This window comes from Nothoprocta perdicaria, unplaced genomic scaffold (genome assembly GCF_003342845.1).
Source record: "Nothoprocta perdicaria isolate Ctin4 unplaced genomic scaffold, notPer1 scaffold_270, whole genome shotgun sequence".
NCBI lineage: Eukaryota > Metazoa > Chordata > Aves > Tinamiformes > Tinamidae > Nothoprocta > Nothoprocta perdicaria.
In genome coordinates this window covers 168,471-192,218 of record NW_020455500.1, presented here as the reverse complement: position 1 = coordinate 192,218, position 23,748 = coordinate 168,471, and the positions used below count along the sequence as shown (strand labels likewise).

Sequence of the window (23,748 nt, the reverse complement as noted above, 5' to 3'; positions counted from 1 at the left end):
TGTCTGCTGCTAGCACCTTGGTCCAGCTCTATATTCCCAGCTTGGCTCCCAGCAGCTGAAACTCACCTRTCTGTAGTTGCTAAATTGCTGGGAAATTGCTAATTGTTCTCAAAAGGGAAAGTGCTTGGATGGTATCCTAGGGACTGGGAATTATGCAGYGTTATGAATGTGTGGATCCAGGCTAGGGCCTCCCAGCCTCAGTGAGGCTGGAGTGTTTGAGGAAAGGTGGAGTAAGTCCAGGTGGGGTGGTGGGTGCCTGGATGGGTGTCAGCACCAGCGCTGGGTGCTGGTGCCAAAGGTAGGCGCTGCAATAAGGTACTGATGGTGCGGGGAGAGTGCGGACCAGATGCCAGAACTGGGGATGGGCGCAAGGGCTGGTACCAGYGTGGGTGCGTGGCTGGGACCAGGTGCAATGCTGGGGATGAGCCCTGGGGCCAGGGGTAGGTACCAGGGCTGGGACAGAGGGAAGGATGGGTACCAGGGGCAGTACCAGTCCAAGATGGGTGCAGATGGGGGCTGGTACTGTGGTGGGTGCTGGTACCAACGCAGGTGCTGGGGTCGGTATCGGGGTGGGTGATGGTTCCGAGGTATAGAGGAGAGTGGGAGCCGGTCCCAGGATGGGGGCCGGGGCCGGTCCCAGGATGGGGGCCAGGGCCGGTCCCGGGGCAGGTGTAGACGGGAGCGAGTGCCGGGGTCGGTCCAGGGATGGGCGCTGGTTCTGGGTGCAGGCGAGTGCCAAGGCCGGTCCCGGGATGGGGGCCAGGGCCGGGGCCGGTCCCGGGATGGGGGCCAGGGCCGGGGCCGGTCCCGGGGCGGGGGCCGGGGCCGGTGCAGACGGGAGCGAGTGCTGGGGCCGGTCCCGGGACGGGCGCTGGTTCCGGGTGCAGGCGAGTGCCAAGGCCGGTCCCGGGGCGGGTGCCGGTGCCGGGGCGGTGCGGCCGGCGCCGGGCCGGGCTGGGCGGCACATTCCGGGCAGGCGCAGTGGGCGCGGGGCGGCGCGGGCGGCTCTGCGCGCTCCGAGCGGCCGCCGGGGCCATGGAGGCGGCGGCGGAGCCGGGCCCGAGCGCGGGGCCCGCGGCGGGGCCGCAGCCGGGGGCTGACGAGATCGACATGTCCCTCGGTAGGTGCGCGGGGAGCGGGGGCGGCCGGCCCGGGGCTCCCCAAGCCCGCCCGGGCTTCTCGGAGCGGCACAGCGCCGAAACGGGGCAAAGTCAGGAAAAGCTCCCAAACAGCCCCAAAAGTTCACGTCGGAGGCAGGCCGGGGAGCGGAAAGCGCAGGGGTTTGGGCAGGGCTATAGGCCGGCCTCGGGCCGAGCTCTGGGTGCTGCGCAGTGACTTCCGAGGGGAGAGTTACGTAAAGGAGCGCGATACCAAAATGAGGGCATGACCGTGCCCGAAATGCAGGCATGGCCATGTCAGAGCGTAGGCATGGCCGTGCCCCGAATACAGGCATGGCCGTGCCCCAAATACAGGCATGACGCGCTCCCGGGGTCACTGGGYGCGCRCGCTATTTATAGCRCCGTGCTCGTGACGCTGGACGTGTGTCTGGCCGGTGCCGCGGGMTCGGCGCATGAGCGGCCGCCCTTGTCTCGCCTCGGGAGGCTGCGGCTCTCGGAGGGCTGGTGGCTGCACCCATGTCCCCGCGGTGCAAGGAACGCCGGCCAGCACCTTTTAGGATGGCACTGGCTTCCTGACACAAAGCTGGAGTCATTTCTTCCTATGGGTGCGATGTTTCTCAGGATGTTTTTCACGGCAGACTCTGAGCCCATGGCTGATGCCGATTCAATGTTTTTATGGTGCCACGCTAGCCCGAACTCAAGGCAGGAGAAACGAGAACAAGAGCCCCAGTTTAAGTCATGCTGCAGGAATTGTCCTAAGGGTTCCTACGGAATTCTGTCTTGAGGGCRTAGGGGTACCTCATATGAGCTCCCTTCCAGCTTTATACAGTGATAAAATCCTAATATCACTCCAATCCTCAGCCTGTGGTAACCAAATAAATTGGTCCAATGCATTCTGTGCTAAGCTTGGTCTTTTGTGGGGCCCACGGGGCTCAGAGCACCACAAGCTCCAAACCTACGTGGAATGGGATGTGCATATTGGAAAATCTATGTGTGTAGAAGTGGGCGGTTTGATGGGTTTCACTTTTGCTGTTTTGGATCTAGACGATATCATAAAGCGCCACAAGAAGGAGCAGAGCGGGGCCCAGGCGTCCGGGAACCGGCGAAGGCAGCAGGTGAAGAACCCGAATTGGGTGTCTGGGTATGGGCGGCCCCGCTTCCGCGCCTGGATGCAGAGGAATTTACCAGGTACGGGAGCATGCGGGGACACACATGGAGCGCTGGGCACCTGTGAAGCTTCAGCATTTCCCTGGAAAACACGTTGGCATAGCAGGATCTAGCTCCAAAATCCTTTTCAGCATCWAATAGATGCTCTTGCTCAGAATAGCTTTTCTCTCGGCAACAATAGAATATCAGGGCCCTTTCAGAGCCCAAACTCACCCATTTCTCTTGCTTCCAGGCTCTTGTGAATTACTGATTCCGAGTGACTTRATATCTATTCTCTATTCCCTTCTGGCTTTGCATATTTTAATTATGTCTGTTCCTAATCCTCTTTTTTTTTCTCCCAGAACACACTTAAATTGCCCCTTCAGTAGCTGTCTTTGATAGCTCCGTTATTGAAGCTAATTTGTCATTTTTGCCAGCCATGCTATTTTTATAATTTTTTCTATGATACCATGTGATCACATAGTAATTTAGGTTCGGCTCCAGTACGTTTTATCCACCAAAATGATCTGCTGTATGGACTGCCACCTTCAATTCTCAAAATTTCTCAAAATTTCTCTTTTTTTTTGTTTTTAATTACTGCTCAAACACTTCCACTGAACATTTTGGTGGSTTTTGGCAGCAATATCCCTGCATCCCCCCTATGAGGCTCATAGAGAGAACAGAGCTGCAGGGAGCAAGTCCCACATGGTGGTTTTGCACACGTGCGTTCCCGATCCCAATCACATATTGCCTTTCCAAGAACAGCTCCAGTAGTTCCAACCAGAATACTCATATGATTTCCCTTTGCAAACTGATTTTTCTTTTTTTCTGCCAGAAAAGAAATAGAAGAGTTGATATTCTTCCCTGAATCCAGAGTTAGAGAAATCCAGTGGAATATTTCATTCCTTAGGAAATAGAATTTTTAAATTTGTTTATTTGTTTAAATTGGTTTATATTATGGYTAGTCTTGGTGTTCCATATGTTTAACTGGATTTGAATTCAGCGCTGGGACCAGCACTGATGTGGGACGCTCGGCACAGCCGGGAATTGAGCCTGGCATTCCCGGGGGGCTCCCRTTGCTTCAGTCCCTCCTGAAACGCAGCCCCCCTGGCYGGGATGTGATAACCGTTATCAGAAYGGGAATCAGCAGAGCTCAGCGACAGCCGAGCGGGGCATTACACTGATTACAACAGCGAGGGAATTCATGCAAGCAGAACACTCTTATCCCTCCTGGAATTTGGAATTTAAACTATCCCCCCAAGCCAGGAGGTTGATGCCCTCTCTGCTTTTTCATGACGAGAAATTCCAATTGTAAAATCCTCCGTGGAGAAGCTGTCRGAGGCCAGGGCTTCTCCTAGGCTGGATGTGCAGAGGTGGCACTTGGGCTCAGCACAGACTGCTGCATCCCAACAAGGTGAGGGGATTTTCCCCCCGACGCTGGGGATTTTGCTCAAATATCCCTTTATTAATAAACACCCTGCAGACTTTTGCAGCRTGTCGCGCTGTGAACTCAGTCTTTTGGAGCCGGGGCTCAGTCCCCAGCTGGCGTACGCGGGGTGTCCCTCGGAGGCTGATGTCCCCAACGTTAGTTATTCACGTGGGCCGCGAGCTGCCTGAGCGCACGGCTGAGCAGAGGCTCCCTAATGCGAACTGACTGCTGGGGACACGGTTTTCTAGCCAGGGCTGCCTTTTGCATCAGACCCTGACGYTGCACCAGGGAAATATCGGGCAGCTGAGCTCAGCCTGGCTTGTTGGGAAGAAAATCCCCTCCTCGGTGAGCTCCAGGGTGGCTGCAAGTGGGAGCAGGATGGGGAAAAACAACCTGCAGAAGCAGGCAGGAAGAAAGGGACATGGAGGCAATGTCTGGTTGCAGGAAATACAGATTGCTGRAATGTGGGTGTTTTTTCAGGAGACATTTGCTCTCTTCCTGCAAACCAAGCGCATCATTTACAGCGTTGCATTATCCTGAGTGTCACCTACTGGCACTTTCTGTTTCCAAGGGGCTTCCTGTGGGCATGCCCTGGTGCCTGTGGTTTTTTTAGAGCCCAAATTGGCCGTGTCACCTTTGCATCTCTGCCCTGTATTCCAGCGTAAGYGCCCTGTGCCGGTGCGAAACCGCGTTACGCCCTGGGGCTAGAGCCTTCATTAATCACTGCAGTGATGCCCCGTGACAGGAACGTCGCTGCTTCCCCAGAACGCTTCATTTCTAATTGCTCCGAGTCATTATGAATTGCTGTGATGTGGGAATCGATGGTATAGGATCAATACATACGTCTAACTGCTCTGCGGTTTATGTCACTGAGGTTCTGTAATGTGGTTTGCAGGGTTTCAACCACATTGTATTTCTGCCCTCTTCAATTCCCTGCTTTATGCCTTTTCAGCTGTGCCCATACTAATGATTTACATATAGCCCTGCGTGTATGTATGCACATTTCCCCGAGACAGATACTTGGGAGATGTCTGCTTAATTTTGCCTACAGAAGTTTAAAATGGAGCATTATTAAGCTGTAATGTAGCTTGCTTCCCTTGGAAGGACTGGGTGCTTTGCTGCAGAACACTCCAAAATCATAAACAGGCGTGGGGGGAAAAAAAAGTTGAACATAAGATGGGCCATTTGTATGTGCATATTGTACAGTTACTTAAAACAGCAGTAAAAGACACCTTGTCCAATATATGCAGCAARTAAGCAGATATCGAATTTAAAAAGCAAAAAGGAGAATAATTTCAGGCCGGTTTTTGCTTATCAAGTAGTATAGGGTGAACTATTCCAGACTGCTGTGGGTTGGTCTTGTGGATGCCTGAGACACTTGCATATCTGCATGAAAAGGCTTCCCTGTTTCACAGTTAATTCCCAGCCATGGCAGCGCAGGCAGCAGAGTGACAGGGCTCCTGATGCGAGGGCTGCTGCCTTTATCAGGGACCAGGCTTGTGGAAGGCTTCACTCTCCCCTTTCCTTTCAAATTAAATCATATTTGTCAGTTCTACCTGTAATAGCTAAGTCATGCTTGAGTGAGACATTGGAAAGATGGACCTTTTTTTTTTCTGCTGTTCTGTGTAACTAATGTACTTTCCTTGAAGAAATTACTGTGCTTCCTGCTTTAYTGTTCATACAGATACTTCTACATCATGTGAGTTAACCTTGTTAAGGCTTGAAAAACTGCTTTCTTAAATCAAGTGGTGAAGGATGCTCWAACAAGGGCTTCTTTTCCTAGGACCTACCCGCTTCAGGAGAGGCTTTGGACAACAGCAGTACAATAGGAGGCAATTCCGGAACGCCRTGCCCGGTCCCAGGAGAAGAGCAGCTGCTGCATTAAATGGAGTGAGCCCTTTAAATCGCCAGGCATCCGCACAAGAGGTGGGGGGAATAATGAAGGTACAGCTGTTCTCAAACGCCACGTTCAAATCAGCTCAATTTTATGATCCTGCATCACCCCAAAGAACAATCTACATAATAAATGTGCAGGCGCAGTCTTCTCTGTGCTCGCGCACCGCATTTGTATGCATAGGTGAGCACGGCACGTATACATACAAAACAGCAGTATTTCAGATGGGTTTGTAAGCTTGAGACTTGGTGAATTTTTTACCAAATCTGTTCCAATGGATTTAACAACAACAAAGATTTTAAACACATATTCTTAAAAGGTTCTTAAATACTTGCGTGAAGACAGTTTGCAAGTCATCTCATCTCTGTTAGCATTTGCAGGAAGTACATTAGGATTCACCATTTTTGTTTGTCCACACAGAGCTTTTTYCAAGGCCCACTGAAGTCAGAAGGCAGCCTGTCTTTGGCTTATTTTTAAGATCCAAGAGGTCAGGGAGAAGTGCTTGCCATTAAAGCAACTCTTACAGCTTCCTTCTGAGTATCTCTAAAATTAAATTGGCTTGGAGTAGAAGCTGGAAATCCAGCAGGTAGATAGTTCTCTGTGAGAAGAGGTGGTTTTTTTCCTGCTCTGGTTAAAATGTGCTCARTTAGCAGGTCACATATGCTCAGTGAGCTTTCAAAAAACCCAACAAAGTGGTGAAGCTGATGCCACATTTAATGACTGTCTCCTGAGAGCATAAATAAGAAAGCTCTAAACTGAGCATGCATGGACATGAAGTGTGGTTACTCCTGAAAATATAGACTGGGATGCAGGTTATAGACTGAGTGTGGCTGGATATTAACAGAACGCAATTAGTAGTTGCTAGGAGTTGTAATTCAATGGTAGCTTCTGTTTTGCAGAAATAAACCAAGCAGGAAGAACATGGAAACATCTTAGGGCATAGTAAGAGAGTGACGGTGGTTTTCCTGAGGAAATATGCTGGGACAGAGCATGGAGCAGCTGTACAAGTATCAGCAGCAGGACCTACACCCCGTCTCACGTGCTCCATACCCCAGACCTCAGTCCTGGCAATGTGCATGTCCAAATGAGAAGGACTCAATGACCTAAAGAAAACGAGCAAAGCCATCAAGTTTGGCTTGTGTAAAATTTGCACTCCACAGCCTTTTATTTTATYGGTATTTCTGCAGCGTTAGGATGAAATATTCTCCCTCTTACTTGTCTTCTCATGCATGGTAGCTGATGCACGTACACTGCTTGGTGGCAACAGTATATAACAAACCCAAATGTTGAAAAGAAACGCTGCTCTGGAGAAATATTCCTGCTGTAAATGCAAAAGGCCATGGGGGAGAACTGGTTCGAATAAATTTTAGTCAGGAGCCAGTSTCCCATTAAGAAAATATCAAAGGCAAGAAAAAAAAGAAAAGTATCAGCAATGTAGAGCATGCAACGCACGCCCTTGGAAACCACCTGGATGGTGCTGCAGGCATCAGTGAGCCATGAAGGTCCTGCTAGACTCGTGCAAAGTTGTGTGGAGCTGAGCATCCCTCTAGATAGGGGGACAGAGGATGCCCAGTGAACATGCCCAGGTTTTCAAGCAGCAGCAGCKGCTGGTGGGCAAGACATCGCCCTCCTGGTAGGGATGTCACGCTGGTGACCGCTCTGCTTTCTGTTATTTCCTAGGGCAGCAAGAGTGACGATGGTTTTGCCCAAAGGGGCCGCGTGGGGCAGCTGGGGACGCAGAGACGGGCACCGCCGGGCGCCAAGCGCTTCCGAGCAGCGGCTGCCGCCGGCCAAGCCACGGGGAGAAGGTGAGACCCTCGCTAGCTCCCGGGTTTTCAGCGATTTCCTGGGCACCCTTTGGGGCTCCTGTCCCGTCCGGAACTGCTGCAATGGGGAGGGCACGCGGGGCAAGAGGAGCACCCTAGAGTCCCTTAGGGAAATGCTTGGAAATAGAAAACGTGGGGGCTCACAGCTAGTGAAGCAGATGTCAGGCCCATCATTTTATTTTTGCTGTGATTTAATTGTATGGTATTTCTAATGAAAATAGATGAGGAGAAACAAACACTCTTGTTTCTCTGAGATTCTTTGGAGACAGAAAAACCTCTCGGGCTGAACTCGGTAACAAATACTCCAAATACCGTACTTATGGAACGGGCTTGAGGCTCATCCTGCTCGCTGACCTGCTCTCCTCTCTCCCACGCACAGCCGGCCCTTTGTGCTGAACCGGAGACCAGCCTTCCAGCAGAGACAGATGCCGCAGCGCTCCTCCAAGGGCAGCTTCCAGCGAGCGGTCAGTGTGGAGGCATCTTCTGCACCACTTGCTAAATGGGGCAGCCCTTTGGTTTGACTGGCACTTGCCCAGCTGCATCTTTTGCACCCAAAAGCAGCGGGGAGAGATGGCCATTTCTAGCTGAACATCTTCCTAGGGAATGGTTTGCAGGGCACGGCCAATAGCTGTTGTTTTACAGTTTAATATTCTGGCATCTGGAAAATTAAACTTGGATGGGTGAAAAGAATTAGCTTCTCTTGCAGCTTTTTTTTAAATAGTTTTCTTATAGCTTTCTTTTTCCTTGTATCTTTTACTTACTTTTACCATATGAAATACTTGAAAAACAACCTCTGTTTCTGAGAGGTGATTCTTTAATTGATTTTCTTCTATTTCCCAGCAGGCGGATGCAGTTGGAGAAGGAAAACAACCAAGGCTGAGAAGGTAATGGAAGAAAAAGGCCCGCTGCAAACACGACCCTCTTGTTAGCGCTTGGCTCAAAGCTGGATGCGTTTCTTGGTCTTGGCAGGTGGCAAGTGAAGCCCAGCCCCGGAGCAGTCCTCACGGTTTCTGTGGCAAATCCTCAGGCGAGCCAGGCTAGTGGGTAAGTAAATGAGGTGATTTGTTGAGATGGGGACCCCACAGAAGCCATTGCAAATCCCTTTAGCGTTGCTGCAGTTTTGCTGCTTTTACATTAGAGTGGAATGAATGGTTCAGCYGCAGAATGGTTGGCAAGTGGTGTCTCTTTCAGGCTTACCCAAAAGGAGACTATGATTGTCTTGGTGCTTGTTCATTATCTGGGAATGGGGATAATTCCCATTCCCAATTAACAGGGAAACGGGAGCGCTGGCAYGGCAGGCTGCAGGAGCTCTGGATGGCAGTGGGTGATGTGTGCAAGGAGCTGGCACCCAGCTATGGGGAGAACGAAGCGGGGCAAGGCCACGCTGGGGAGCCCTGGACACCAGGAGCATCCTCTGCTAGCTCTGACATGCCCAAATTCCCTGCGCTGGAGCTCAGCCTGCACCAGCATTTCTGCAGCTGCAAACAGACTGAGCCCAGCAAGCCCAGGAGCTCCGTGATAGCAATAGCGAGCGAGCTGCCGCAGCCCAAATGGATGTTCACCGAGATGCTTTTTCCCTCCCCAGGCCCGGATCCAAGCGGCCCTTCCTGCGGAGCCCACGGCCGCCTCCACGGCTGCCCAAGCCGCAGCCCAAGGGAGTGATGCTGAGGTTCAACTTCCGCGCCATGGCCAACCAGGTAGAGGGAGGCCGAGGGCATGTGGGGCGCCTTGCACCCTGCCACAGCCACGTCGCTAACCCCTTAACGTCGCGCTCACGTCTGCCGCGCTGCCGGGTGGCTTTACCTAATGCCAGCCGGCAGGAAAATCCCCGTGCCTGCTTGCACGGGTGGTTGCCAAAACTGACAGCGCCTGAGAAGACTGTCCAGCACCTACTGACTCAGCCTGATTTTCCCTGTGCTGCTGGTCCTTCGTGGTGCATCCTCACGCTTGCTTGCAGGAGGATGCTCCAGCTCCTTGGAAGTGGCCCTGGCCGGGGGAAGACCTTTCGCTGGCACTCTGTGTGCTCCCCACTCTGCAGGGACATGTGGCACCTCCTTAGGGCCACCTTCCTTCTTGGCCTGGGTGGCCTCTTTGGTGCTGCGTGTGCCGTGAGCAGGTCCTGTCAACCCTGCTTCTTGTCAGGATGGTTGGGTCTTACTTGACGCCTTGTGCTCAGCTGCCGTCTGCTTGCTCCTGTCCTTGCCGAGGATGCCCTGCGTCCTGGGGCTCCACAGCCCCAGTGCTGGGGTCCGGGTCCTGCTTGGAGGTTTTGCAGCCGCACGCAGCGCGTCGAGCGCCRTGGCTCTGTGTGACGAGTGGTTTTAATCAACTAACCGGCCGAGAGTGCCCCGCTCCGGCGGGGCTGCCCTTTGCCGTGGGACTGACCGCTCTCCCTTTCCCCCGCAGACCAGCCTGACGCTGGACGAGAGGTTCTCGGGTCTGCGGAATAAGCGGCGCTTTGCAGCAGCAAGGAGCGCGGGCCGGACGGTCACCATGCCGTAGCCCCGYGCGCCCGTCCCGGGGCTGCTCGTCYCCCCGGGGCCCCGTAACGCGCAGCTCAATAAAACCCAGTAGGTTTCCTCCTTCGAGATAGCTGCTTTGGCGAAGCGCCGTCTCCTTCCTTACACCCTGAGCAAGCAAGCAAGCGTGGCAGCAAGGGTGCAGGAGGGGACACAAGTGGAGCCCGCTTTGCTGCATGGCCCCTCCTGCAAGAGGAAGAGGGGTCCAGCCCCAGGACGTGCCCCAGGTTTGCATTACGGGCACGTGGAACAGATACCACCACCGAGSAGGATACCTGCTCCTCATATCCATCTTTCTAGTGCTGCAACCTGGCCACACAAGGGTTTTCCAATGGGCTGGATCTCACAGTTTTCTAGCTCATCCCTGCAGCAGCCGGGGATCTCTGCACTGTTTCCCACCCCCCGTGACCACCTGGGACACAGCCTGGTGCTGCACCCTCAGCTGGCACCAGAACGGTCCATGTTTGATAGAGCGCTTTACATTTTACACCGAGTGTCCTTAGGCTGGGCTTGGAGTGGGGAAATTATAGGAAGTGGTGAAATGTGATTAGTTTTTCTGAGCAGTCTTGTATGAGTCCAACGCACTGAATAAAAAACATAATTAAAAAAATAAAGTCAAATGTAGTGTGCAGTTATTCACCTTCCTTCTGCAGGAGATTGGGAGCTCCTCAGGCTGTGCCCACAGTTTAGCATTGCCAGAGCCCAGCAAAAGCCACAGGGAGGGGGATTCATAGGCATCTTGTGGCACCTTTCCTGGCCTCTTTTCTGCTTTTAGCATTATCAGCAAATGACCAGGGCAGATCTGGCTCTGAAGATCTCCAAAGCAGGAGCTCGAACCCATTTCCAGGCTCATTAACCTAGGAAAAGACATAATCTCTTAATGCAAACTCTGTACAGCTCACCTGGCAGCTGAAGGAGAAATGCTGCCCTCACAGATGGCAGCAGCTCTAATTTCAAGTGCACCTTTGYTGTAAATTTTGACAAAAGATGGCAGGCTTGGTCTAAAAACATGCAAACTTTTTGCATGAGTTTGCAACGGGATGGAGCCATTCACCAAGGAAAGGGAGGAGTGGGTGGCTTATTAGCAGGGAGCTCAGAACATGCCCTCACAGTCTCCAAGTAGCTCCTTTTCAGCAGTTTTGCACCTTATCTTGGTTTTAAAGACTCCTTACAGTAAAATTGAGCACTTAGTGATAAAAGCTACATTTTTTTTTTTCCTCCAGCTTGGTTCTCCCAAAGGGCATAATTTGCAAGGTGGAAAGCACTGCCTGCAAGGGTGGCTTTTCCAGACAAGCTGTTTGTGCTCCTGTGGGAYTTAGGGATGGGGGACAGGTTTGGGCAGCAGGAGCAGTGCCACATGGGCAGGACACCGGTCCCCTACCCAGAAGGTGGCAGCAGCCTCCTGTCCATGGAGCCCCGAGCTCCATGGACACGGGAAAGAAGCAGCCGCACAACCTGCAAAAATATAGTCCTTTTGTTTTATTTCATTTGTTGGGATTTTCCTCCACTCCTGCTCTTTATAATTTGCTTTGGTCTATTTGCGTGTGTCCCTAAATGCAGCATTGCAGGAYACTGAATAGTCTGATCTTAGCTTCTTTAAACCCTTTGCAATTATTAGGCTGGTGCTACAGTCTCCCTTKCCCTTTTCTTGGGGGGAGAAGAGCTTTGGTGCATCCAAGTGTCAGGGAGCTGCTTCCTGCCTCCGACTGCTTCCTTGGTCCCTTTTCCAGCTCTGTTCTACCTGTGATCACGGGACAGGAGTGGTATTTGAGCTGGATTTGGACCGGGGCTCCGCTTTGTTTTCTGTTCCTCTCCTGATGATTCCACACATTCCAGTTGCTTTTTGACCCAGAATAGCAATTTGCAGGAGGAAACAGAAACACACATTTATACTTGGTCTTTATCTATATATTTGGGCTTTACTGGTTTTGTGTAAGCCCTGTCCAGAGCTTGTCCTTATTTTTTTTTTTTTTTTTTTTTTTTTATTTTTTTCCTGGAAAATGACCCTATTTGGGTTGTTATGTCCTTAGCCAGCCGGCAGCACATCAACCCCAGGTATGTGCTCAGGGACCAGGGCTGCCCTGGACTTAACGTGGGTCCCATTTTAGCAGCACTTGCTCTTGCACTGTTCAGTATGTCGAGTCCCGAGGCTGTGATGCAAACAACGCAGCACTTCTGCAGGGAAAAGGGATTTTTGTGTTGTGCTGCCTGCAAGATGTGCTGCTGATGTATTTATATCAGCTCCAGCAGTGCTCATTAAAAATAGATGGTAATTGCAGCGCTTTTTAAGCAAGGCGATAACAGAACATAGCCATAAACAATGTGAAAATGTAGCAATTGCCACCCAGCACCTAGCTTTAATGGAAGGGTTTTATCTTCTAATTAAAGCCCCCTGATCACATCTTTCTCTGTGTGACTGTCTTTGCCTGAAAATAGACTAGGTGGTGCCGATCATACATATTTTGAGACGATATCTGTTCCAAATTAGAAGCTGGTTCTCTGCAGAGCTACCGTCTTCCTGTCTTGCTGGTGCTGGGCAGGAAAAAATACTGAAAATGTGAGTTGRGGGTGTTTGACAGAGTGGTGCACACACAGACTGTGGTAGATGCGTGCACAGACCTTGATGCATGTGCAGATGACAGTGTGTGGACCACGGTGCACACCCAGAACACAGTGCATGGATGTGAAGGTTTGCGGGTGTAATTGGCTAGTTACTAATTTATAGSTGGGTAATTTCCTGCTCATTTGAGCTGCTGAGGGCTGCAGATACCTTGGGCTGCTGTTATCTCAGCTGCCACTTTCCTGCTCTGCTATGGGCACGAGCAATGGCCAAGAACCCATGGGAAGCGGGAGGGAGGCACTGGGAGCAGCCCCCGGTTGTTCGGGATTCCTGAGGATGCTCCCGTTCAGCGGCTGCATGAGATCATTGGCTCCCTGCCAACAAACTATCCATAGACCAGTATCTTTCCTTAAATGCCCTCGCATGGCTCTCTAGGATCCTCTGAAGTTCAATACCTTTCCTTAGAGCCAGGAAAGAGAATTTCTTTAAAATACCAGAATTTCTTTAAAATACCTAGATCTAATCATTTTAGTGGCAAAGATGATTAAGCTTGGGCTGCTCAGCAAACCTCCCCGATCTCCCCAACAAAACCAGGAATGTCCTCGTGAAGATGGTATGTACCACCAACGGATGCTGCTGCTGAGATCAAGCAGGGAAGCGTTTTTATATGGATTATTAATTATACACCAGCATCCTGACAAGAGGAGGGACRTTAAATCTTATTCCAGGTTCTTTTGTCTATGTTTTATCTGGTTCCATACCCATTTGACAATWTATGGTGCTGTTCCACCCTATATCAGAGCATTATAAAGGTCCCTTTCCAGTGGCTGTTGTCCCCATTGGTTTGTTTCCTTCTACCTTCTCCTTCCCTGTCAAGCACAGGGATCCATAAGCTGCATGTGCCCATCACAGCTCTGTCTGGAGAGAGGAAAAAATAATATATATATATATTTTTTTAACAAATATTCAGCTAATGATAGGAGGTAGCATGCTATTTATGGCAAGGCCCAGCTCCGTGGTACCCAGGGGCTTTGCAGCAGCAGGAACTTTCCTCCTGCCCAAGCCTGGACGAAGGTTTTGGGTAGTGCAAAAATGCCCCCCTTGTCTGCTTGCTGCTGCACAGGCAGAAGAGAACTTCACATGTGTCTGGGCTTTCAGACTAGGTCTCATTTTTGTGGCATTTTAACCCATATTTAGACAAAAATGTTAGCAAATGTCTAATGGTCACTGAGTTCTCATTGGCTCAGTCCTGCTGACACGGATTAATCACATTTACTGAACTATAGAAATGCTCGGTAAGTTTTTTTTTTTCCTTTCCCCCACTTTTTTTTTTTTTTTTTTTTTTTTAAGTCAGCATTCCCAGAAATTGCTGGTTGTGTTTTAAAACAACTGACAAAGTGAAACACGCACAATGAAAGGGAACGCAAAGATAGTGCCGCGGGGTATTTTGCTCAAGTTGCTAAACCGTATCAGCACCGTCAATAAATTTTCACTCCCCACGCTAAAAGTTGCAACATTTCGGCCGCAATTGTGTTATTTGCTTATGTTTTCAGAAACTGCTTCTGGATGATCTCGCGCTCGCGGCCAGCGCTGCCCTGACGTGGACTTTGTGCCGCCTTTGCACCGGATGGGTCAGCAAGTGCGTGTTGAATGKTATCATAAGAGCTGAATTGTAAAGTGGTGAAATCACCTGAAATCACACGCTTAAGAGGCACAGCTCAGGTCATTCCCATTAGAGCGAGCTCGAGTCCACATAGTCTGTCGATGCCATTTGACAAGCAAATCTGTTATTTTCCAGCCAGCACCGAGGGAAGGGGGAAGTCAAAGGYGAGGGGTATTTTTCATCATTAGATCCTGTCCCTGCACTTTCTCTCTGCCTTGCCCAGTAAACACAGAGCTTGGATGCCGTGGGAGAATTCACACACACGAGATGTGCAGATTTTCCAGGCTTTTCTAAAGTAAGAACCCGCTAAGGCTCAAGCCCAGGTTGTTCTGGTACAACTTCGCTTAAGACACTGGTTGTTAAACTGCAAGCTCTTTTCATCCCACGCTCCCAGCTACTCTGCATACGGCTCAACTTATTATCCTTAATGAAGCCACTTCCACTCCAGCTCTTCTCAAGGCCACAAAACCTCTCACTTGCAAGCTCCTATCTCCCTCCAAAGTGCAATTCATGGGGCAGCCCGGCGCCTGCTGGCACAGAGCTCGCCATGGCTTTTCACATCTTTTTCTAGCTCCTACTGCCCCTGTGTGCTGCACTGGCAGCTGCGATGGATTCATTCCCATTATCCGATAAACACGTCAGCAGATCTGAGAAAGCAAAAGCTTTTCTGTTCCACCAAAGCCAGCCCATGCACGGCTGCTTTCCTTTCAGAGAAGCACGGTTTGCTAGAATTTAGCAGCAGTTATTGAAAAGGATTCGTGTCTCCATTCAGCTTTTTTTTTTGTCCATTTTTAGGTCCAGAATTTAGTGGTAACACTCAATTAGCTTTAAGTGTCTGGCTGAGCCTGAATAAGAAGTTTCTTGCATTATCTGTTACAAGCAGGCCATTTATTTCTTATGGAACTTCCCAGCCAATGCAAGTATTTCACAGCACCCCTTACATTGTAAAGTTTATTGCATTTCCAAATCCTTAAAATCTACCATTTGCGTGTCTCCATCTTCACATAGCGGCTTTTATAGCTTTTATAGCTAGTCCATAGTAAAAGTCATGACTCTATATTAATACTTAAGTGAGTGTATTAAGTGATCTTCCCTTATGGGCTCACAGATGTGCAGSTGATGTCTGGTTTGGATGTGCCTTGTGTGCATAAGGGACATGGAGGTGACAGCTCTGATGTGCTTCCTCCCGATCATCACCTACCCCAGTGAGTAATCACCATCCTGGGCTCAAATTCAGCCCCGAGCAAGCTCACAGCGCTCTGCTTGTGGCATTGGGGATGCAATGGGGACGCAACGGGCATGAGAGTCGGAGCAGTGTCCGTGCCGYGGTGCTGCCACCTCGTCACTGCCCCAATTAGCAGGTTTCTGGAGAGCAAGGGCTGCTCTGTCCCCAGACGTGCTGGTAGTGATGGCTCTAACAGCCTTCCTGCAGCCCTGGTGCAAACCAGGTCAGCGGCGCCCGTTCCCAGCACCATACCCAGACAGGGACAACTTCTGCTTTGTTCTGTAATAAGACGGACCCAAGCGGCTAATTAGGCCTGCCTTGGACACTAATTGCATAGCAACCCCCCTTGCCTCCAGATACCTTGTTAGAGCAGCTGCACGAGTTTGTTTCATGTCACYGGTGGCAGGAATTTGGGTGGCAGCCAGACCTGCCCGCAGCAGGTTGGGAGCCTGCAGCTCGTGCTGGGGGAAGCAGAGCACRAGCTGCCCCTGCTGTCCCTCCTGCCAAGGGCCGTGGCCACATCATCAGCTCACCTCCAGCACCCACAAGATGCTGCTGGACACACTGTAGTTGCCATTTGGTCCCCACCAGGCACAACTGGCCAGTTGTGCCCAAGGGAAAGATAGATGGATGGATGGATGGATGGATGGATAGATAGATCCCACTAGTTCCACAGGCTGCCATGCTGAAAGGGAAATCAGGCAACGTTTTTATTTAATATCAACTGCACACTCAGGACAGCACTGGCTTTGGTGTCCAACAGCTGGCATCCATCTCTACAGGCATTTTTCCTCTTTCAGCATATCTTCCCCTTCAGGCCACAGGCAAAGTGTGTTTGCCACACACCCCCAGCTCCTCTCCTTGTTGCACAGGAATGCATTTTCCAAGTGGGAATGATAGGCCCTATTATAATGTGAAAAAGTTGTTCTCAGAGCGTTACCACCTGTACCTGATTACGCAGGAGAATCAGCACCATGCCACGATCATCTGCAGACACTCAGCCTGCATGGTGCTTGGTAGGAGCCSGTTCCTGGCTCCAAGATGCACTCTGCAAACAGCGTGAAAACTTTTTGAGTACATGATGCAGAGGGAGCAGCTCTGCTTTTCTGAGAGCCTTAAGGTTCACAGTAACCTTAAGCCTTGCCTTAGTCAAGGCAGTGTTTTCAGTACMTCGTTAATGTCTTCACTGGCTCTCCGGTTGCTCTGGACAGAGAGAGCACAACAATATTATCGAATACACCAGCAAACCCCTTGTCTCTTGAGAAATAGTCTTCCACAGCATAGCTATTGCTCCAGGCTTTGCTTGAGAAGATCCCTCTGGAGCATCTCAGCCCCATGGTAGTCCAGGTCAGTTGGACTTTGTCCCRGAAGAGCCACGCAGCTACAGCTGGTGGCCTGAGAACTGCTACACATCATTACATGCTTTGGGGGTACTCAGAGCAGCTTTGGGGTCCCTCAATCTGCAGTTACACAGGCTGCTAGGCTTGAAAGATGCTAACGCAGCTTAAACAAGGAAACACTGCATGCACTGAGATGGACAGCACTAGATACTTTAATAGCCCAAAGGACTTGTATAAAGCCAATAAGTCTTCCCCTAAATGAAAAAAAAAAAAAAAAAAAAAGAGAGAGAGAGAAAGGTTGAAATGTCAAATTCCTGTGGGAGAGGAGCTAACTTTGCTAACTCGGACCCTTATCTCCGCGGCCACAAAGCACAGACTGCAGCACGTGGAGCTCCGATTCCCAACCCACGTGAATCACCGCGAGGCAGAGCYGTCCAGCCCAGCTCCCCGGATCGGTACCACCACCGAAGATCATGGCTCTCCACCCCGCAGGGTCCTTTGGAAGCCCCTTCCTGCATGAGCTCYCCAGCAAAATGATGCAGCTCCATAAATCACCTGGGTCCAAACCCGGTGCTGCTTCCTCCACGCCAAGAACTTCTGGACAAAGCCAGAAGTTTTACAAAAGTTTTACAAAGAGGATTGCTTTAATTCCAGACCAGCAGTTTCTCTGGGGATGTAGCTCCACTTTATGGGTAGCCTCTTGGCTATTTTGGCCATGCCACGTCTATCTTTACTAAAGCAGGGTTAAATGTTTTGCTGACTGTGCATATTTATCTGCTGCTTTAAATTTTCTGCTGATTTAAGTGATCGCAACTGAGTTTTCCATAACATTTTCACCCAAGAAATCAGAAAGCAATATCTGCTGCCACTAAAATGCCACAATCTTGTTAAACTTCTGCTCCTCCAGGATCTGCATCTGTCACACAACACTCACCTTTGCTAGAAACCTGGCAGAAAAAGGTGCACCAGGTAAGGCCATGGACAGAAAAAGCTGGGAAGAAGAATATGAAAGATTATGAGATTATGAAAGCTCAGAAACTGAACGAGACAGTAAATCTTAAGCTGAATCGGGACCAGTTCAAACTACTTGACAACAAGCAATACCAATTTCTAAATAAATGACAGTTGTTAGTGGATTTGCCCCCTTTTTGGCTAAGCAATAATGGAATCTAGTTCAAATATTGATCCACAAAACAACTTGCTCGTCCTGAGTAAATGTGAACATGTTTTGCTGGGAGGCTAAAACTGAATTATCCCATTACTTTCCTTACAACCCCCTTTTCCCCAGTCTTGGCTGACATTTACCCTTAAAGAGGAAGCAAAAGTAATTGCTCTAAACAATAGGCTTGCTAGACATCATCTAAGCTTTGGAGCAGGAGATTCAGATTTCTTTGCTGAACTTCCTTGCCAAACCAGGCTTACAGTTACTTACTGCTCCTAGGTTTATATTTTGCTTTTTTTTTCCAGTTATGGTTACCAAATCCTGTCATTTATTTGCATGGAAATAAATCCAAACTTTCCTTAAGTTGGTAAAAGTCTTTTTTTGTTGTTGTTTTTTCCATGAATGATAGCTATTTAATTCTACAAGCCCACCAGGAAAGTCCATCATCAGTTATAAAACCCTGAGTCGCGATGACCCAGGTGTCTTGGGAGTATCTTTTGCTCAAGAGCTCATTCCAGGCACTGCCAAGGCCAGCTCTCTGCACAACATTCCTCACCCTTCATTTGTTTTTATATAGATGTGATTTCTTAGGGAACACATTGGTGCCACAGAAGAGCGCTGTCAATGAACCCTTGCAGTCATAACATTCCCCAAAGCACAGGGAACATTGGCACGATATTTCCCTGCTCGAGAGGTCCAGGCGAGGATGTGTAGACAGCAGCACGAGAGGACATGCACAGACCATCACAGCCCCATCCTTACAGGGTGTCTGGGATTGCTGCAACACCATCAGCTCCTGCAGCAGCCAAGGAATAATGTCAGAGGAGGCAGCACGTGATAACGGGCTTATCTGCAAAACCTGGGAGCCACCAGCTCTCCTGGGAGCACCATCAGCCAGGCAGGCTGCAAAAAGCTGTCCTACAACATTGCTCCTAATGCTTTCCAAAATACTAGTTTTTTTTTTTAGCCCAGATTCAAAACAGCTCCCATATCTCTTATTGCCTGCCAGACCTGGTGAGGAAATAGCAGGTCTGCCCCAGAGGACACTGCTGTTCTTCTCCAGGGGAAGTCTTGGAAAAGTCTTCCAGCACCATGTACCTGGGGAAGGGCCAGCAGGTTGAGAGAGTTAGAGAGGAAAAAGAGGGTCGTGGCTTGTGGTGATCTATAATGATCTGCAAATGAGCGTGTGCAAATAAGGAGCAGTATTTACAAGCTKCTAAAGTGAGGCCCAGGTGCTGGTGAGGTGGTTGCTATTTCTCTGTATTAGTGCCTGGTCTTGTTCTATCTTCTTGCAGCAGGTTGCTGAACAGGTAGGGGGGCTGAGAACCCCTTTGGGGGCTCTTCAGCCTGTATCCTGAGCTACTGGGGAGCCTGCAAGAGTGGAGAAGCTCCYGACAGAGGGCTTAGCTCTGGTTTAGCAGAGTTGGTGGAAGGGCTTCATCCTGTGCTCCCCATGGAGACCATCATGGGGAGGCCAGAGGTTCTCCTTTGGGACTCTGCATTGCCTTGAGTCCAGGGCAAAGTGCCTCTATCAGCTCATGGATGGCACCTGGAAGAGGTTTGACTCTATATGGAAGATAAAACAGCTGCCATCAAAGGGAAAATGTGGGTATAACTTGCCTTTGAATTAATTATGACCTATACTCATTAGGTTGCATATAGCCCAGGAGTATCCAGCGGGATCCGTGGCCGTGGTGCATGGGCAGACAGGGAGCTGTCAGGAGACAGACTGTGGCTTGGGCATCCTTGGAATAACTTGGGCTATTTCAGGATGATCATAGGCAAGCAAAAGCACCCAAAGAAGTTATACCTCTGCTTTGACGTCCTTTGGCTATTTTTGTTGCATCCTTCTCTCCAGGACACATCAGAGGTAGCTCCTGGCACTCCTGTCTCCTCTAAGCTGATATAACGTGGGGTCACTCTGAGCACTGCTGAGCCTAAATAAAAGGCAGCCAGGACAGACTTAGACTCTCTGTTTTTATGATGACGTGGAAAACTATAGGTTACTGTTGTTCCATTGCTCAAAATGTCAGACTTTGAGATTTTTTTTTCCTTAACACATTTGGAGTTTGGCTCCTGTGTCCCTATTTAGCCACCTGCACAAGTTTTAAGAGTACCAAACACCCAGAATCTCCCCCCAGGTTCAGACAGGATGTTTTTGAGGTCAAGAGAGCAACAAGKTATTATATAAAAATATATATGTATGYGTAAAATATATTTATATGTGTGTATATTCATAAACAGGCTAACTATAGATGAGAATTTAACTCTTTAATCATTCCGGCTATAGTATAAGGGTAGCTTGCAGTTTTCTTTGGAAAATTGTTAGGATGTTTTTCAGCTCTCCAGCTGGAGTYGTGTTACTTGCATCCTGGACTGCTTTTCCCCCCCTTAAAGGGGTTTGGAGAGGACAAAGAAAACTGAGCTAAAGAATTTATTTCATAGTGTAAAAACATTTTTTTTGTATCTACATCTTAAGGGAAATATTTTAGCACAGTGTGCAGGTAGATCTTTGCATTTAATACTATTATAATTTAGTCAGTGTAAGTCTGTATAACATACAAAATTAATACTGTCTTTATGCCTTTGCTGTCACAGCATTCATCCCAAGCCTCTGAGTGCTAAAACACTTCTGCCTTTTCCYGGGAAGATTCCGGGCAGGTCCATCGGATATAAATCACAGCAGTGGAAACAGTCTGGCCGCCGTGAGCCCAGAGCTGTGCCCAGCGCTTGGAGCCTCATCCGCCACATCAGCATCCACATCAGCATCCCAGTTCCGATGGAAAAACTAACGCTGCCGTGGGTGAGCAGCAGCCTTAGGCTCTCGTGGAGCCCGGAGCTCAGGGATGCTCGTGGCTGCTGTGTGCATCCCCTGAGGCTGAGCATCCTTCAGCCGCCTCCTCATCCTCCACAGTGGGGGAGAATCCAAGGGTGACGCTGCCCTCCTTGCAGACTCGCTCCTCGGAGCACGTTGCAGCCAGCCAGCACGTTGCTGCCTCTTTAATCTCTGCTGCTGACATCTCTTGTGCTTCTTCAGAAGGCCTCATAGCTACTGCATTAAGTCAGTGTAAGATCCGATTTTTCAAGAGCTGTGTTTGGCCACGAGGAATCGTATTACTGAGATCCAAGATAGACACCAAATATTCATCTCTACCAATTAATCCCTGGCCCACGGTGCAGATCCAGGGAAGAGCGTCACTGTGAGCCAGCACATGAGAGACATTTTCCAGAGGATGTGGCTAGAGGAGAAATTCAGAGCTGTGGAGCAGAAGCGCAGCTGCGTGTTGCTGCAGAGGCTGCAGCKTTTTGCAATAGGATGTGAATGATTTTCTCCCCCTTGTACCGTTTCACCCCAGCTTTGCTCTGCCCTATCGCGYATTTGTGCTTTGGGCACGAGGAATCATGAATTTCCAGCAAAAACTCTGCTGGCAAAACCACCTTGGAAACATTATTGGATAATTCTCTCGCCAGCTCTTCATGATGTGCTCCAGCTTTATAAATCACACAGGGCCTGTTGGAAATGGGCTCTGGAGCAACTCCAGAATTTCTGGGACCTTCTGATGAACACAGTGAGGTTTGCCCACTTTTTTTTTTATTTTTTTATTTTTATGTGACACATTTTTACCCACAGGTAGATGCTACCTGCATGGACTGGTACCATAAACCCGCCTGTGCCAATTTGGCTCCTGAGAAGTGTTTGTGCCCAATATTTATGTGCACAATGTMATCGGTGCCAGAGAATCCAGATCAGCCCAGGAGCTCTTCCTCACACTGAGGCGTGTGAGGAAAAGCACCATTAATATCAATAATAATAAATCACACAAGTGCCATTGCAGCTAAAAGGAGACTGCTGAAAGGCAAGAACTCCCCATCTGAGCCACATAGGCAGCGTTGCTCTGGGCTTGTGCTGTGCACATGGGTGTATTCCTAGGAGAAGGAAGGGATGCAGGATGATATCTCTTGGAAGATGTTAATACAGASAGTACAACCTCATGGAGCAGCTCCTGCACTCAACCTGTCACCTCTGCTGCAGTATATTTTGCAAAAGGCTGTGTTCTCAATAGCACCTTGAAGTTATAGGGAAATATATTTTTGTTCTGAATTGTTTCACTCATTAATTCCATTACTAGCTCTTTGCCTCTTAACTTTAATTTGTTCATCTTAGGCCAATCTAAGAAGAGTTTGTAAAGACATCCTTGTAGGCTGTGGTCAAGTCCTATTCGTTCCTCCTCTTGGACAGACAGACTGCTCAGCTTCATGTTCTCCCTGAAGTGTATTTGGAGATTGCAGGTGACTTCTGTGGCTCTTTCAAGCATTCAGCATTCTGGAATACGCTTGCACCAGAATAGAAGGAGCCAGATTTAGTTTGCCCGGGTCTCCGCTTCCTATCCCTCAGCTCTGTAGAGCAAACAYCTGCTTCAAACAAGGGACATCTCTGCAGGAGTGGTAAGTTCAAGTCACCATGAATTAACTTGTGTAAGAAAATAGTCTGATCATGGTTGGATTGACATATATGACTAGCAGAGTAATTTTTATTTTTGAAGGTCTTTCCACTAAAAGCAAAAGGGGAAAGACCATTTGAAACTAAGACCTGGGGCACAATGCTCAAGTCTTAAATCACCTGAAGACCAGGTCTAGACTTGCAGCAGCCTTGCAAGGATGCCTGGAAAGCAGCGTGCTCTCAAACCAGAACAAATGCCCTGCTGCCGATGGTGTGGTTGTGACTCTCTGCTTTGGTCTTATTACCTAGGGAAATATTCTGGAACAATGAGGTTATCCGGGTCTAACAACTCGTGTGCTGCCGGCACCATCCGTCAGCTCCTCTGTCACTCGCCTGCTTTACTAATAGCCCTTCTCAATTATGCATGTGATGGAGCTGGCGAGGCAGCCAGCACCAACCTAGCAGGCCATGAAATAAAGGTCTGGGCAAGGGAGAACTCAATGTCTTGCGTTGGTTGGAGACATATGTGGTCCTTCCCAAAAGGGCCTCTCTTCCTTTGAGAGAAATAGAAACTAGTCGAGAGATTGATGAGGTTCAGAAAATAGTTCCCCAGCTCTGGAGGAGGTTCTGATGGGCTTTTAGATGAGGATCTAAAGTTAAAATGTCTCTTCTTTTGCTGTGTCTAGGACATGGAGCCCAAACTTAGGGCATTGAGAACCCCCTATGCAGCCCTTGCAGAAGGGCTTTGCCCAGCAGAGATTCTCCCTCTTGCAGATGCCAAGGTGCAATACGCCCGTGAGAACCTCATGCTCAAACCTASACCCAAATTTGTAAATTAGACATTATGTCCAGCAGGATTTATAGCAGCCTGAAAGAGCTGGGAAGGGAGCAAGCATGTGCTCCTGCTAGCTGYACAGAGTGCAATGGGAGTAGAAAAAAAGGGGATGTTTTCATTATATTGAGCTGCATGTATACATATTGAGCTCATATAGCAAAGAGCACTGCTCATAATTCATTTTTCTTTTCTCCCTCCCCCAGCACAGACTGTTCACAGCCTGTCCTCAGACTATCAGTCACCCAAGTGTCCTTGATGGTTTCTAATCACCTCYGGCGGCACAGGTGGGTCTAGCAGTGGCCGTGGGATGCACTGCCTTGATCCTTGGGAACATGGGCCCTTCTTGATGAGAAATGCTCTTTGCAGCAGCCAGCCACATGCTTACAGTTTCACTTTAGAAGATGCAGCTGGATGATGCTGTGGTACCTCCTGGAAGGGGTTCCCTGGGGTAAACCAGTGATGTTCGGTTGCCTCGAGTTTTGCTCAGCAGATGAATCCTTGGCCTTTCTTGCACTTCGAGACTGCAGAGAGCCTCCAGGCCTGATGACATGGAGATATTTTGCTCAGCCAGCACTGAATCTTGCCTTGAA

The 23,748-nt window shown here is 49.4% G+C and overlaps 1 protein-coding gene and 1 long non-coding RNA gene across 2 annotated transcripts; both read left to right on the top strand.

Annotated features, from left to right (window-relative positions):
* The first annotated feature begins 321 nt into the window (after positions 1–321).
* Positions 322–10,503, top strand: LOC112948656 (UAP56-interacting factor-like). The gene is made up of 10 exons (XM_026040916.1): positions 322–389; positions 1,065–1,120; positions 2,163–2,306; positions 5,477–5,619; positions 7,268–7,395; positions 7,793–7,877; positions 8,254–8,297; positions 8,383–8,457; positions 8,999–9,110; positions 9,820–10,503. The coding sequence occupies exons 1-10, from the start codon at positions 322–324 to the stop codon at positions 9,913–9,915; spliced, it is 951 nt and encodes a 316-aa protein (XP_025896701.1). The 3' UTR covers positions 9,916–10,503.
* Positions 10,504–20,797: 10,294 nt separating this feature from the next.
* On the top strand, positions 20,798–23,433 carry LOC112948668. The gene is made up of 3 exons (XR_003249676.1): positions 20,798–21,456; positions 22,048–22,328; positions 23,362–23,433. It is a non-coding gene; the product is annotated as an uncharacterized LOC112948668 (long non-coding RNA).
* The last annotated feature ends 315 nt before the right edge of the window (positions 23,434–23,748 follow it).